The sequence below is a fragment of the Pristis pectinata genome, chromosome 2 (assembly GCF_009764475.1).
Source record: "Pristis pectinata isolate sPriPec2 chromosome 2, sPriPec2.1.pri, whole genome shotgun sequence".
NCBI lineage: Eukaryota > Metazoa > Chordata > Chondrichthyes > Rhinopristiformes > Pristidae > Pristis > Pristis pectinata.
Genome location: NC_067406.1, coordinates 626,168 through 643,243, shown reverse-complemented (window position 1 = coordinate 643,243; position 17,076 = coordinate 626,168). Strand labels below are relative to the sequence as shown.

At 57.0% G+C, this 17,076-nt stretch overlaps 1 protein-coding gene across 2 annotated transcripts in view; it reads right to left on the bottom strand.

The window, feature by feature from the left end:
• adam19a (ADAM metallopeptidase domain 19a) overlaps positions 1 to 17,076 on the bottom strand; it is a 69,049-nt gene that overhangs the window by 45,765 nt on the left and 6,208 nt on the right. Inside the window, exons 4-9 of one of the 2 annotated variants that reach the window (XM_052036600.1) lie at positions 11,830 to 11,908; positions 11,305 to 11,381; positions 8,408 to 8,582; positions 3,607 to 3,672; positions 2,623 to 2,694; positions 1,757 to 1,923 (exon numbers count right to left, since the gene is read on the bottom strand). In XM_052036600.1, coding sequence (XP_051892560.1) covers positions 1,757 to 1,923; positions 2,623 to 2,694; positions 3,607 to 3,672; positions 8,408 to 8,582; positions 11,305 to 11,381; positions 11,830 to 11,908 — 636 coding nt within the window. Of the gene's footprint in view, positions 1 to 1,756; positions 1,924 to 2,622; positions 2,695 to 3,606; positions 3,673 to 8,407; positions 8,583 to 11,304; positions 11,382 to 11,829; positions 11,909 to 17,076 lie in introns of those variants that run through there. The other variant, XM_052036607.1, reaches the window with a different exon arrangement.

Below are 17,076 nucleotides of genomic sequence, written 5' to 3'. Positions count from 1 at the left end.
CTGGGGGACCCCACCATCCCCACACGTGGGGAACCCCTACCACCCCCACACCTGGGGAACCCCTACCACCCCCACACCTGGGGAAAACCCTACCGCCCCCACACCTGGGGAATCCCTACCGCCCCCACACCTGGGGAACCCCTACCACCCCCACACCTGGGGAACCCCTACCACCCCCACACCTGGGGAAAACCCTACCGCCCCCACACCTGGGGAACCCCTACCACCCCCACACCTGGGGAAAACCCTACCGCCCCCACACCTGGGGGACCCCTACCGCCCCCACACCTGGGGGACCCCTACCACCCCCACACCTGCAGGACCCGCCGCCCCCACACCTGGGAGAACCCCCACCCACACAACCGGGGGTATCCCATCCACGCCATCCACACACCTGGGGGACCTCCACACTGCCAGCACACCTGGGGAACCCTCACCGCACCCACACCTGGCGGACACATCCCCTGCCCACACACCTGGGGAACTCCCGCTGCCTGATCACCTGGGGGAACTCCACTGTCTGTACGGCGGATCCCCTGTCCGCACATCTGGATGAACCCAATCGCACCCACACACCTGGATGTCTCCCTCCCCCACACACCTGGTTAGACCCCACCCTCTACACATCCCTGTGCTAAATCCCCACACCCGTGCCTGTGTAACCCCCCCCCCACACACACCTGTGTAAACCTCCCAAACACACCTGAATACACCCCCACACACACCTGTGTTAAATCCCCACACCCATACCTGTGTAACCCCCCACACACCTCTGTAAACTACCCCCACACACACACACTTGGACACACACCCTCCACACACTTGAATACACCCCCCACACACACCCAGACACCTCCGCCCCATCCCCCCATACCTGGATACACTCCCCACACATACACACATCTAGATACATCCCTCCACACATACTCCTGGATACATCCCCCCCTCCCCCCCCCCCCCCCCCCCCACACACACACACACACACACACACCTGGATACATCCCCACACACACCTGTGTTAAATCCCCACAGCCATACCTGTGTAACCCCCCCACATACACCTGAATACACCCCCCCCACACACACACACCTAGACACACCACCCCCTCCCCACACACTTGAATACACCCCCCCCCCACGCACACCCAGACACCCCCGCCCCACACACACACCTAGATACACCCCCCAGGCACACACCTGGATACACTCTTCACACATACACACATCTAGATACACCACACACACACACACACACACACACCTGGATACACCCCCCACACACATAAATCTAGATACACCCCTCACACACACACACACCTGAATACATCCCCACACACACCTAGGTATACACCCCCTACACATACATACACACACACACACACACACACACACACACCTGGATACACCCACCATACATACACACATCTGGATACACCTCCTCCACACACACACCTGGATACACTACGCCACTCACATTCACCTGGATAACTCCCCCCCCCACACACACACTTAGATACAACCCTCCACACATACACCTGGCTACAACCACCCCCCACCCCCACATACACCTGGATGCACCCCCCACCCACACACATACACATCTGGATACACTCCCTCCCCACACACACAGACATCTGGATATAGCCCCATACACATATACCTGGATACAACCCCACACAGCTGGATACCACCCCCCCACTCCCGACACACACACCTGGATACCCTCCCTACACCTGTCTGACCAGCAGACACTCACGTGATGAGCTGGGCGTTGTCATGCTTGGCTCGGACCCACAGCTGCTGCCTCCACTTGAGGAAGGCGGAGAGGACCACGTTGGGATCTCCACTCATGGTGATCTGGTCTCCATGTGTCCACACCTCCAGCCCAATCAGTGCGATCCGGATGTTCGTGCTTCTGTAAAACTGCAGGGGAACGCAGGGCGCTCACACCCCATGCAAAGCCCCAAAGTTCACTGCACACCCCAGCCTGCCAGGCCCTTCAGCCCCTCCAACCCATTCTATCTCTCCATGCTGCCTGGATTGGCGGGCATGAGCTATAAGGAGAGGTTAGACAAACTTGGGTTGTTCTCTCTGGAGCAGCGGAAGCTGAGAGGAGACCTGATGGAGGTTTATAAGATTATGAGAGGCATGGATAGAGTAGACAGCCAGTATCTTCTCCACAGGATTGAAATGTCTAATACCAGAGGGCATGCATTTAAGGAGAGGGGGTAAGTTCAAAGGAGATATGCGGGGCAGGTTTGTTTTTTTTTACACAGAGAGTGGTGGGTGCCTGGAATGTGCTGCCAGGGGTGGGGGTGGAGGCAGATACGATAGAGGCGTTTAAGAAGCTGTTAGACAGGGCCCTGGATGTGCGGAGAATGGAGGGAGGTGCACATTGTGTAGGCAGAAGGGATTAGTTTAGTCAGGTGTTTGATTACTAGTTTAATTAGTTTGGTACAACATGGTGGGCTGAAGGGCCTGTTCCTGTGTTGTACTGTTCCGTGTTCTCTGTTCTCCAGCAGGGTTCCCAGTGCGTGAGGAAGGTTCCAGAACCACTGAATTTTCACTGCCATGTGTACGATGGTGGACCCATACTGGGCGGGGGTCAGGGGTCCCTCATACCTTATCCACATAATTTGCTATCTCCAGGATCCTGTCCTTGGTTTTCCGCAGATCCCGGTCCTGGCTCTGGAACTGGGAAAGGGAAACACCGTCAGTTGGCAGAGGCTGCAGCCCAGCTATTCCACCGACTGAGACACGACCCCTCACCGTCCCCTCACCCTGCCCCCTAACCCCTCACCCTGCCCCCTAACCCCTCACCCTGCCCCCTAACCTCTCACCCTGCCCCCTAACCTCTCACCCTGCCCCCTAACCTCTCACCCTGCCCCCTAACCCCTCACCCTGTCCCGTAACCTCTCACCCTGTCCCCTAACCCCTCACCCTGCCCCCTAACCTCTCACCCTGCCCCCTAACCTCTCACCCTGTCCCCTAACCCCTCACCCTGTCCCCTAACCCCTCACCCTGCCCCCTAACCTCTCACCCTGTCCCGTAACCCCACACCCTGTCCCCTAACTCCACACCCTGTCCCCTATCCCCTCACCCTGTCCCCTAACCCCACACCCTGCCCCCAACCTCTCACCGTCCCCTCACCCTGCCCCTAACCCCTCACCCTGTCCCCTAACCCCACACCCTGCCCCCAACCTCTCACCGTCCCCTCACCCTGCCCCTAACCCCTCACCCTGTCCCGTAACCCCTCACCCTGCCCCCTAACCTCTCACCCTGTCCCGTAACCCCACACCCTGTCCCCTAACTCCACACCCTGTCCCCTAACCCCACACCCTGCCCCCAACCTCTCACCGTCCCCTCACCCTGCCCCTAACCCCTCACCCTGTCCCATAACCCCTCACCCTGCCCCCTAACCTCTCACCCTGCCCCGTAACCCCACACCCTGCCCCCAACCTCTCACCGTCCCCTCACCCTGCCCACTAACCCCTCATCCCTCACCCTGCCCTGTAACTCCTCACCCTGCCCCCTAACCTGTCACCCTGCCCCGTAACTCCTCACCACACCCCGTAACCCCTCACCCTGCCCCCTACAACCTCTGACCTCTGCGTGGTCGGCCACTATGTACATTTCCACGTATTTCTCGGTGGTCCAGGAATCCCGTCGCACCTGTGGGAGAGGAGAGGGGGTGTCTCACTAGTCAGCACTGACCCTTCCACCTCTGACCACTGCCCCTGATCAGGTGTGGCCCGACACAAGGGGGGCCGGTCCGGCAGGTAGTGACGGGGAGGGAGCAGGAGAAGGGTGTGGGTGGGAATCCACAGGAGGGAGGGCCGGCCCGGGCCCCACCCAATCCAACAGCAGCCCCCGGCCCCATACCCAGGAGAGGAGGCCCTCAGCCCATCGAGCCTGCTCCCATATTCATGGCTTTCCCACAGGACAACAGGTCACCATTCCTTCAAACCTGCCCCACCATTCAGTGTGATCGTGGTGGACCTACCCCGGGCCTCAGCTCCTCCTGTGCTGGCCGTCTCCCCACACCCCTCCACTCCTCCATCGATCATACACATCCACCTCCCACCGGCGCAGGGATTTCCACAGATTGACCACCCTCTGAGGTGAGAAGAAATGTCCCCCACCTCTGCTTTAAATGGCCTGCCCATTACCTTGTACTTACGTCCCCTGGTTCGAGACTTTCCCACTGGTGAAAACATCTCCACATCCACCCTGTCAGGCCCTCTCACCCGTCATTTGTCTAAACTTCCAGGAATACAGACCGAAAGTTTAGTCTCTCTTGGTTAGACGCTCCTCACATCCCAGGCATTACCCTGAGGAACCTCCCGAGGACTGCCTCCAGTATTACAATATCCTTCTTTAGGTAAAGGGACCAAACCTGTGCACAGTATTCCACCCTGTACAATTGCAACAGACCCCCCCCCCCCCCCCCCTCCTAGTTTTAAACTCCAACCCTTGGCAATGAAGGCCAACATGCTGTTTCCCTTCTTAGCTCCTTAGACCAGTACAGCACAGGAACAGGCCCTTCGGCCCACCACATCTGTGCTGAACACGATGACAAATTAAATTTTTTGCCTTCACGTGATCCATATCCGTCCATTCCCTGCATACTCGTGTGTCTATCGAACAGCCTCCTAAACGCCATCATCGTATCTGCCCCCACCCCTGGCAGCCCGTTCCAGGCACCCACCACTCTCTGTGTAAAAAACTTGCCCCATAAATCTCCTTTAAACTTTCCCCCTCTCACCTTAAATGTATGTCCTGTAGTATTAGATATTTCTACCCTGGGGAAAAAACCCTGACTGTCTCCCCTATCTGTGCCTCTCATAATTTTATAAACCTCCATCAGGTCTCCCCTCGGCCTCCGCTGCTCCAGAGAAAACAACCCAAGTTTGTCCAACCTCTCCTTATAGCTCATGCCCTCTAATCCAGGCAGCATCCTGGTGAACCTCTCCTGCACCTGCTCCAAAGCCCCCACACCCTTCCTGTAACAGAGCGACCAGAACTGCACACAATGCTCCAAGTGCAAACTGACCAGAGTTTTACTGTTGGACCTGGCTGCTAGCGTCGTGATTTATGAACACCTCGATCTCTCTGAACCTCACTCACTTGCAGTCTCTCCACTTAGATAATAATCCACATTTTCATTCCCCTTACCCAAGTGCATGACCTCACACTTCCCCACGTTAAACTCCATTTGCCAGTCTTTACTCACTCACTATCTCTCTCTACATCCCACTGCAGGATCACAGCATCACATCGTGATCTTCCCCCTATCTCCACATCATTGGCTAAATTGGAAACCTTGCACATCGTTCCTTCCTCCAGGTCATCAATGTAAATCGTGAACAATTGTGGACCAAGAACCTGGGGTACTCCACTAATTACCTCCTTCCAGCCTGAAAGGACCCATTTATTCCAACTCTGTTGTCTACGATACAGCCAGTTTGCAATCCCTTCCAACACACTTCCTCGATTACCTTGGGCATTTACTTTATACACCAGCCTCTTATGTGGCACCTTATCAAAAGGCTTTTGAAATCTAACTATACCACATCTACAGTCCCCCTGTATCAGCTGTTCCTGTCACCTCATAGAACATAGAACACTACAGCACAGTACAGGCCCTTCGGCCCACAATGTTGTGCTGACATTTTATCCTGCTCTAAGATCTATCTAACCCTTCCCTCCCACATAGCCCTCCATCTGTCTATCATTCATGTGGCTATTCTAAGAGTCTCTTAAATGTCCCTAATGTATCTGCCCCACAACCTCTGCCGGCAGTGCTCAAAGAACACACCCTCGAAGGAATTTGAGCAAATTTGTCAAAAATGATTTACCTTTCATAAAATGATATGACTCAGTTTAATAATGTTCAGCTTTTGTAGATGATTTGCTGTTTCCTCTTTGATTATTGTCTCCTGGCATCTTGCCAATGGCAACAAACTAACTGACCTGTGGTTTTCCTGCCTTCTGCCTTCTTTGAACAAGGGAGTCACATTGGCTGTTTTCCAATCTTCTGGTACACTCCCAAGTATAATATTTTCACAACTAAGTAACCAAATTTTCAACTAAACTCAGAATAAAACCTCTCTATTTTCCTTCATTTCTTGTAGTAGCATCCTGGAAATTGGAGCTTAATCCCGAGCAATCCTGGAGAAACTGCCCGGCTAATCTAACATTCTCCTGGTACACTTCAGGGCCTGTTGGGCTGAAGGGAAAGGCTGGCAGGTTTCAGGAACCCTGGTTGACAAGAGGTATTGAGGCTCTGGTTAAGAAAAAGAGGAAGGCATACACTGTGCACAAGGAATTGGGAACTAGTGAATCTCTTGATGACTACAAGAAGTGTAGGAATGAACTTCAGAGAGAAGTTCGGGCAAAAAGAGGATATGAGAAGGATCTGGCAGGCAAAGTGAGGCAAAATGCCAAGAGGTTCTATTGGTATATTAAGAGTAAAAGGTGGCTAGGGAGAGAATGGGTCCCCTTAAAGATCAGCCCGGCCGTCTGTGTGTGGAACCAAAGCAAACAGGTGAGACGTTTAATGACTATTTCTCTTCAGTTTTTACTGTGGAGGAAACGATGGAAGCTGAGGAAATGGGGGAAATGGGTGGTGATGTCTTGTACCACATATGGATTAGCAGAGAGGAGGGATTGGAGGCAAAGTGCATTAAGGTGGATAAATCCCAGGGCCCGACCTGGTGCATTCTCAGACCTTGTGGGAAGCTGGAGAAGAAATCACGGATGCCCTGCAGAGATTGCTGCTTCATCTCTGGCCACAGGTGAGATTCCAGTGGTTAATGTGGAACCATTGTTTAAAAGGGGAGCAAAAGCAAGCCAGGAAACTACTGGCCGGTGAGTCTGACATCAGTGGTGGGTCCATTGCTGGAGGAGATTCTGAGGGACAGGATCTACCAACGTTTGGAGAGACAGGGTCTGATTCAGTCAGCGTGGCCTTGTGCATGGGAAGTCATGTCTGACAAATCTCTTGGAGTTCTCCGAGTCCCCTGGTCCTCACATTTCACCCCCACCAGCCTCCACATCCAAGCACATCATCCTTTGTCAATTCTGCCAGTTGAAATGAGATCCCACCACCAGCCACATCCTCCCCTCTCCACCCCTTTCCCCCTTCCATACAGACCACTCTCCCTCCGTAACCCTAGTCCACTCATCCCCACCATCCCCCTGACCCCGGCACTTTGCCCTGCCCTCGCAGTAGATGTTCCCAGCCTCTGTCACTATTTCCACCCCTCACTCCCCACCTGACCACCTGCCCATCACCTCTCCTCACCGGGATCCACCTGTCACCTGCCCATCACCCGTCCTCACCGGGATCCACCTGTCACCTGCCCATCACCCCTCCTCATCGGGATCCACCTGTCACCTGCCGGCTCTAGCTCCTTGCCTCCCCCCCCACCTCTTTATACTGGCGATCTCCCCCCTACCCCTCCAGTCCAGACAAAGGGTCTCTACCCATTCCCCTCCGCAGCTCCAACCACTCCACTGAAAGGTACAAAATGGACACAAGGAGAACGTCTCCCTCCCTGAACCACCCAGAACCAGGGGTCAGGCTCACCATGCGGACCGGCCCTTCAGGACGGAGATGCGGAGACATTTCTTCACCCAAGGGTGTGGACAGGGAGTGGAGACTTCCGGTGAATGTGAGTGTGACCGGGGGAGGGGCGGGGTGGGGGTCAGTTGAGGGGAGTTGTTCCTCAGCTTGGGGGCAGATAAACCTTGGGGAAGGGGGAGGTTGGGGGGGGGGGGTAGAGTGCGACGGCTGGGGGTCATGAACCATCAGGCTGTGGAGCACAGGGTCGGTGGGAATTCGGGGCTCGGGGTCTGTCAGGGTTGTGGTTGGGGGTCGAGAGAACCATCAGGGGTGCGGGATCCCATGGGCGGTCTGAGTCGGGGGTCTGGGTTGTTGAAATTGGGTCCTGTTGGGACTCGGGGTGTCCAGGATTGGGGAGCAGGGGTCAGGGGGTGGTTGAAGGGTCCAGGGTCAGGGGTAGGAGGTCCGTCAGGGGTTGTGGTCGGGCGTTCAGTCAAAGGATCCAAGGTTGGGGGTCAGGGGTATATCATGGGTCAGTGGTCGTGGCTGGGGGTCAGGGGTTCTCTCAGGGGTTCGTCGAGAGTCCATAGTCAGGGGTCCAGGGTCAGTGGACCATCAAGGACAGGGTCTGTCGGGGGTCCAGGGTCAATGGTCAGGGGTGGTGGTTGGGGGTCAGAGGTCAGGGGTGGTGGTGGGAGTTGGGGTCCAGGGTCAGGGGTGGTGACTGATGGTGTACAGAAGGAATACAATAACCTGCGGGCAGTGGGGACAGAACTAGGAGCCGGGCTGTCTGTGGGGCAGGCTGGGAAGGATGGGCCGAGTGACCCCAGCAAACCTCACCCTGTGGAACCGCTGCACCAGACGAGCCATCGAGCCCTGGTCCGTCCCCCTGTCCTCTCCATGTCCACACCTCCCCCAGCGGATCGGCTGGTGCTCTGTCCTGGACACCATGTGGTGCTGACCGCTGACCGGCTGCAGGTAGTAACTGTCAGCGGTATCCACAGCAACAACCCCCCTGCAGGCAGAGCAACAACAACAGTTACCCCGGTGGTCATCCACCAGTTGGGAACGTACCAGGCAGGTCAGTCCGTCTGAGGGTGACACGGGCACGGGTGGTGCAGTGGGAGGTGAGGGTGGGGCGCAGATCACAGGGGGACCTGGATCAGCTGGTCAGTGGGCCGAGGAATGGCAGATGGGGTTCAATGGGGATGTGAGAGGGGTTGTGTGTTGGTGAGATGGGCGGGGGGGGGGGGGGGGAGGAGAGGGTGATGGGGGGGTGATGGGAGGGGGGAGGGAGGGGCTGATAGGCAGGGGAGAGAGGGGGAGAGGGATGTGATGGGTGGTGTGGGGGGGACGGGTGGGGGAGAGGGAGGGGGGAGTGGGGAGGGGGGATGTGATAGGTGGTGTGGAGGGGGGGTGATGGGCGGGGGAGGGGGAGGGTGTGACGGGCAGGGGGTAGTGGGGGGTGGGTGTGACAGGTGGGGGGTGGGGGGAGTGTGACGGGTGGGGGGTGGTGGGTGATGGGTGGGGGAGGGGGAGGGTGTGACGGGTGGGGGTGGGGGGTGATGGGCGGGGGAGGGAGGGGGAGGGGGGCAGGCAGGGGAGGGAGGGGGAGGGGGGGAATGATGTCAGAAGCTGGGGGGTGACGGGTGGAGGTGACAAAGGGCTGAGGGAGGGAATCTGATGGCAGAAGGTGGAGCCTGGAAATAAAGGGAGGGGAACCGGAGGGAGGGAGGGAGGTGGGGAAGGAGAGGGTGAGGGGGGTGGGGAAGGAGAGGGTGGTGGGGTGGGGAAGAGGGTGAGGGGGGTGGGGAAGGAGAGGGTGAGGGGGGTGGGGAAGAGGGTGATGGGGGTGGGGAAGTAGAGGGTGATGGGTGGGGAAGGAGAGGGTGAGGGGGGTGGGGGTGATGGGGTGGGGGAGGGAGGATGATGGGGGTGGGGAAGGAGAGGGTGATGGGGTGGGGAAGAGGGTGAGGGGGTGGGGAAGAGGGTGAGGGGGGTGGGGAAGGAGAGGGTGATGGAGGTGGGGAAGGAGAGGGTGATGGAGGTGGGGAAGAGGGTGATGGGTTGGGGAAGGAGAGGGTGGGGGTGGGGAAGAGGGCGATGGGGGTGGGGAAGGAGACGGTGATGGGGGTGGGGAAGAGGGTGATGGGGTGGGGATGGAGACGGTGATGGGGGTGGGGAAGAGGGTGATGGGGGTGGGGAAGAGGGTGATGGGGTGGGGAAGGAGAGGGTGATGGGGGTGGGGAAGGAGAGGGTGATGGAGGTGGGGAAGGAGAGGGTGATGGAGGTGGGGAAGAGGGTGATGGGGGTGGGGAAGAGGGTGATGGGGGTGGGGAAGGAGAGGGTGGGGGTGGGGAAGAGGGTGATGGGGGTGGGGAAGAGGGTGATGGGGTGGGGAAGGAGACAGTGATGGGGGTGGGGAAGAGGGTGATGGGGGTGGGGAAGGAGAGGGTGATGGGGGTGGGGAAGAGGGTGATGGGGGTGGGGAAGGAGACGGTGATGGGGGTGGGGAAGAGGGTGATGGGGTGGGGAAGGAGAGGGTGATGGGGGTGGGGAAGGAGAGGGTGATGGGGGTGGGGAAGAGGGTGATGGGGGTGGGGAAGGAGAGGGTGATGGGGGTGGGGAAGAGGGTGATGGGGTGGGGAAGGAGAGGGTGATGGGGTGGGGAAGGAGAGGGTGATGGGGTGGGGAAGGTTTAGGAAGGTAGGATATTGAGTACAGGAGCTGGGACGTCACGTTACGGCTGTACGAGACGTTGGTGAGCCCACACTTGGAGCACAGTGTACCGTTCTGGTCGCCCCGCTCCTGGGAGGACGTCATTAAACTGAAGAAGGTGCAGAAAATATTTACGAGGATGTCCCCAGGACTGGAGAACTGGGTTATCAGGAGAGGCTGGGGCATTAGGGGTGACCTGAGGGGCAGAGATAGGGTGGATGGTCACAGCCATGTATAAACACACTTGGACAGATACACGGATAAGTAAGGTTGAGAGGGATATGGGCCAAACGCGGGCGAATGGGACTGGCTCGGTAAACTTGGTCGGCATGGACCAGTTGGGCCGAAGGGCCTGTTTCTGTGCTGTAACACTCAATGACTCCCTGACCAGAGGAACAAAGCCCACCCACCCACACTGTGGAGTGTGGGACCACCTGTTCACTGTATCACCAAATCCCCCACCCGCCCACTCACCCTCCCCCCACCCCACCAACCCCTCCCCATCCATCACCCCCACAGCGTCCCCTCCTCACCCACTCCCCCGCCACCATCCCCTCCCCACCAACACCCCACCCCTCCCCACCCACTCACCATCCCCTCCCCACCCCACCCACCACCCCCCTCCCCAACACCCCACCCTCTCCTCACCTAATTGTCCCCCCCACCCCACATCCCTCCTGACCCCTCCACATCCACCACACCCCCACCGACCCCCCCACCAATACCCCATCCCCTCCCCACCTACTCCTCCCCCACCGTCCCCTCCCCACCAATACCGTCCCCTCCCCACCCTCTGTACCCTCCCCACCAACACCCCACCTCCTCCCCATCCACCCAGTCCCCCACCCCCCGACCCCTCCCCATCCACCACCCCATCCCCTCCCCACCCACTCCCCCCTACTGTCCCCTCTCCACCCACACCCCACCCCCCTCCCCACCCACCACTCCCCAACATCCCTCTCCCCCTCCCACCCAGTGTCAACCCCACCCACATCCCCTCCCCCACCACTGGTTCTCACCTGACCCCTGAGCACAGACTGAGGACAACCCACGAGTGCGGGTGGTTGCGGACATGGCCGTGGTAAAGGCAGTGCTCCTGTGGGGACACAGCACACGTTACCTCCGCCCCCTGACCCCGCCCCTGGCCCCCAGGTGTGAACCCTGCTCCCCTGCCCCCAACCCTGCCCTCCGCCCCTGGCCCCTGACCCCAACTCTGCCCCCAACCCACCGCCCCCCGACTCCGACTCTGCCCCCCGGGTGTGAACCCCACTCCCCCGCCCCTGGCTCCCGACCCCAACGCCCCTACTCTGCCCGACCCCAACCCCCACCCCCAACCTCCGCCCCTGGCCCCCGGGTGTGACCCCTGCCCCTGGATGCGAACCTCAGCCCTGGCCCCTGGGTGTGACCCCTGCCCCGGCCCCTGGGTGTGACCTCCTGCCCCCCCAGCCCCAATGTGTCCCACCCCCCCACCCCTTGGTGTGACCTACACCCTCTCGCCCCCTTGACCTCTCCGTGCCCATCTCCCCACACCCCCGTTCCCTCACCGTGTAGTTCGGACTGATCGTCACTCGGCTGCCATCCTGTAGATAATGTGTCTCTGTGTAACCGCGGGCAACCAGCTGCCTGTGAACCACAACAGGAAGTACCGACTGAGTGATTCCTGGTCTCCTGGCTCCCAGTCTCCCAGCTCCCGGTCTCCCGGTCTCCTGGTCTCCTGATCTCCTGATCTCCTGATCTCCCAGCTCTCAGCTCCCGGTCTCCTGATCTCCCAGTCTCCTGATCTCCCAGTCTCCTGATCTCCCAGTCTCCTGATCTCCCAGTCTCCCGGTCTCCCGGTCTCCCGGTCTTCAGGCTCCCGGCTTCCCTTCCCCTCCAGAGCAGAACTGGGACAGAGTTCCCCTCGTCCCCACCTACCACCCCACGAGCCTATGCGTCCAACATATCATGTTGCATAACTTCCGCCATCTCCAACGAGATCCCACCACCAGGCACATCTTCCCCTCCTCTCTCTGCTTTCCACAGAGATCACTCTCTCGGTGACTCCCTTGTCCACTCATCCCTCCCCACCCATCCCCCCTCTCCCCAGGCACTCTCCCCTGTAATAGCTGCCCTCACCACCATCCTGGGCCCTAAACAGCCCTTCCAGATGAGGCAGTCTTTCACATGCCATAGAACCATACAGCAAAAAACAGGCCCTTCGGCCCACCATGTTGTGCCGTCCATCAAACCACCCTCACACTATCTAACCCTTTCCTCCCGCATATCCCTCTATCTCACATACTTCCATGTGCCTATCCAACAAACTCTTGAACCTGTCCAATGTATCTGCCTCCACCACCACCCCAGGCAGTGCATTCCATGCACCAACCACTCTCTGGGTGAAAAACCTCCCCCTGACATCTCCCCTGAACCTCCCACCCATAACCTTAAAGCCATGCTCCCTCGGCTTGAGCATTGGTGCCCTGGGAATCCAACGGTGTCACTTATTGCATCCGGTGCTCCTGTTGTGTCCTCCTCTACATCAGTAAGACTGGATGCAGATTAGGTGACCGCTTGGCCGAGCAACTTCATCCCATCTGCTGTCCCAGCCAGGATCTTCCGGTGGCCAGATATTTTGATTCCACTCCCCATTCCCACACCAAAATGTCTGTCCTCGGCCTACTCAACTGCCAAGTCGAGGCTAAACGCAAAATAGAGGAACAGCACTTCATATTCCGCCTGGGCAGTCTTCAAATCTGGTGTCACGAACATTGAATTCTCAAACTTCTGGTAACTGCTCCCCCTTTGTCCCTTTTCTCTCTCCTCCTGATCCACATGGCGCCCATTACCCTGTCTCTTTCCCCTCTCCCACCTTCTCCATCTGCCCACGAGCCCAACACATTCCTCCCACGAGTTCCCCTCTCCACCTCCCTCCCTTTATTCCATGCTCCACCTTCCTCTCCCATCAGATTCAATCTTCCTCAGCCCTTTTCACTTCCACCTATCACCTCCCAGCTTCTGACATCATTCCCACACTCCCCCCCCCCACCTCATCTGCCTATCAACCTCCTCACCTGGAACCACCTATCACCTGTCAGCTCTTGCTCCCCCCCCCCCACCCTTTTATACCATCTCCCCTCTTTCTGTCCAGGTGAGAGGTCTGGACGGGGGGGGGGGGGGGGGGTGGAATGGGGGGAGGGATGGGGAATCTCGAGGGGGGGGGTCAGAACAAGGGTCACGGTCTGCACGGAGTTGGTGGGCATTTCTCTTCCCCAGGGCGGAGAGTCTCTGGATTTCTCCCCCTGTGGAGGTGGAGTCAGGGAAAGGGGAGAGAATTGGGGGTAGGGAGATTCGATGGGTACATGGCAGGCGGAGGGGTGCAGGGGGTACGAGGGGTACGGAAGGCGAGGGGTACGGTGGGGTCAAGGGGTGTGAGGGAGCGAGGGAGGAGTACGAGGGAGTGAGGGATGCGGGGGGGAGTCCAAGGGGTGCGGGGGGTCGAGGGGTGCGGAGGGGAGAGGGGTGTGGGGATCTGAGGGGGTCCGAGGGGTGCGGGGGCCGCGAGGTGTGGGGGGGGTTCCAAGGGGCAGGTAGGGAATCTGAGGGGGTCCGAGGAGTGCAGGGGGGTGAGGGGTGCTGGGGGTCCAAGGGGTGTTGGGGGGGGTGGCGAGGGGTGCAGGGGGAGTGATCGAGGTATGACCTTCGGAAAGCTATCAGGGATGCCAAGAGGCAATACCGACTCAAAATAGAGTCCCTGACCAGCCGTCAGTTATGGCAGGGCTTACATGCCATAACAGGCTACAAGATGAAGTCAGGCTGCATAGCTAACAACAACGCATCTCTTCCTGATGAACTTAACACATTCTATGCACGTTTTGAACAAAAGGGAAGTGGATTGTCACCATCCACCCTGACAGCCACCAACGCAGCTGAACCTGTGATCACAGTGGAGAACCTAAGATCAGTCTTCCAGAGAGTCAACACATGGAAAGCACCTGGCCCAGATGGTGTCCTGGGCCATGTGCTCAGATCTTGTGCTGATCAGCTGGCAGAAGTATTTGCGGACATATTTAACCTCTCCCTGCTTCAATCTCAGGTTCCCTCCTGTTTAAGAAAACCACCATCATCCCGGTACCAAAGAAAAGCAAGGTAACATGCCTCAATGACTACCGACCAGTGGCTCTGACATCCACCATCATGAAGTGCTTTGAGAGGTTGGTCATGGCTCGCATCAACTCCAGCCTCCCAGACAACCTGGACCCACTGCAATTCGCCTATCGGCGAAACAGGTCTACAGCAGATGCCATCTCCCTGGCCCTACACTCAGCTCTGGAGCATCTGGACAGTAAGGACACTTATGTTAGACTTTTTTATTGACTACAGCTCTGCCTTCAATACAATAATTCCAAGCAAGCTTGTCACCAAACTCCGAGATCTAGGACTCAACACCTCCCTCTGTAACTGGATCCTTGATTTTCTAACAAACAGACCGCAATCAGTGAGAATAGGCAGCAATACCTCTGGCACGATTATTCTCAACGTTGGTGCCCCACAAGGCTGCGTCCTCAGCCCTCTACTCTACTCCCTATACATTCACGACTGTGTGGCCAGATTCTGCTCTAACTCCATCTACAAGTTTGCAGATGATACCACCGTTGTAGGCCGTATCTCAAACAGCGATGAGTCGGAGCACAGGAAGGAGATAGAGAGCTTAGTGGAATGGTGTCATGACAACAACCTTTCCCTCAATGTCAACAAAACTAAAGAGCTGGTCATTGACTTCAGGAAAGGGGGTGGTGTACATGCACCTGTCTACATCAATGGTGCTGAGGTCAAGAGGGTTGAAAGCTTCAAGTTCCTGGGAGTGAACATCACCAACAAACTGTCCTGGTCAAATCACGTAAATGCCATGGCCAAGAAAGCTCAGCAGCGCATCTACTTCCTCAGGAGGCTAAAGAAATTTGGTTTATGCCCTTTGACTCTCACCAACTTTTACCGATGCACCATAGAAAGCATCCTATCTGGATGTATCACGGCTTGGTACGGCAACTGCACTGCCCAAGACCGCAAGAAGCTGCAGAGAGTTTTGGACACAGCCCAGCGCATCACGGACACCAGCCTCCCCTCCTTGGACTCTGTCTTTACCTCTCGTTGTCTTGGCGAAGCAGCCAGCATAATCAAAGACCCCACCCACCCGGGACATTCTCTCTTCTCTCCTCTTCCATCGGGTAGAAGATACAGGAGCCTGAGGGCACGTACCACCAGACTTGACAGCTTCTACGCCTCTGTGATAAGACTATTGAACAGTTCCCTTATACGATAAGATGGACTATGACCTCATTTGATGACAGTTGCCCACCAAGACGCAAACAGCCACCAGTTTCCCCATGAGGTGTCGTGCTGGAGGAGCTGGTCCCTTGCTTTTTGAACTTTGGCCACCGTCCCAAATGTGAGCAGCCAAGTGAGCGATGTTGCTTGACTCATCAGGGATGAACGCACAGCCCTCCTTGACCTCACGACCTACCTTGTTGTGACCTTGCACCTTATTGCAATGCACTTTCTCTGTAGCTGTGACACTTTACTCTGTACTGTTACTGTTTTTACCTGTACTACCTCAATGCACTCTGTACTAACCCAATGTAACTGCACTGTGTAATGAATTGATCTGTACGATTGGTTTGTAAGACAAGTTTTTCACTGTACCTCGGTACAAGTGGCAATAATAAACCAATACCAATACCAATGTTGGGACCAGGACTGTGTCAGCCATGATCTTATTCAATGGGGGACAGGCTAGAGGGGCTAAGTGTTCTCCAGGGCTCTCTCCAGTTGGACTATGACGTCCCCATTCTCGTTCTACAGTACAGCCCCGTGTGCTATCTGCAAACAATACGGCACAGGAACAGGCCCTTCGGCCCACCATGTCTGTGCCGACCATGATGCCAATCTAACTCACCCCACCTGCCTGCACACGGTCAGTCCCTCCATTCCCGGCCTCCTCCTGTGTCTGCCTCCTAAATGTCACTGTTGTGCCCGCCTCCCCCACCTCCCCGTTCCAGGCACCCACCACTCTGCGTAAAAAAACTCGCCCTGCAAATCTCATTTAAATATTTCCCTCTTGTATTGGACATTTCCATCCTGGGGAAAAAGGTTCTGACTGTCTACCCTATTTATCCAGGGCAGGCCCAGTCGTGTAGCGGTGAGCGTAACACCATTACAGCGCCAGCAACCCGGGTTCAATTCCCGCCGCTGTCTGTAAGGAATTTGTACATTCTCCCTGTGTCTGCGTGGGTTTCCTCCGGGTTCCTCCCACATTCCAAAGACGTACGGGTTAGGAAGTTGTGGCCATGCTATGTTGGTGCTGGAAACGTGGCGACACTTGCGGGCTGCCCCCAGAACACTCTACGCAAACGATGCATTTCACTGTGTGTTTCGATGTACATGTGACTAATAAAGATAAGATCTTTAAGATATCTTTATTAGTCATGTACATCCAAACACACAGTGAAAAGATCTTTTCTTATCTTATTTCTGCCTCTCATAATTTTATAAACCTCTGTCAGGTCTTCCCTCAGCCTCCGTCACTCCAGAGAGAACAACCCAAGTTTGTACAACCTCTCCTTATAGCTCATGCCCTCTAATCCAGGCAGCATCCTGGTGAACCTCTCCTGCACCCTCTCCAACACCCCCACACCCTTCCTGTAATGGAGCAACCAGAATTGCACACAATATTCCAAGTGCGGCCCAACCAAAATCTTACTCAATGCCCCGACCAATGAAGGCAAGCGTGTCACACGCCTTCTTTACCACCC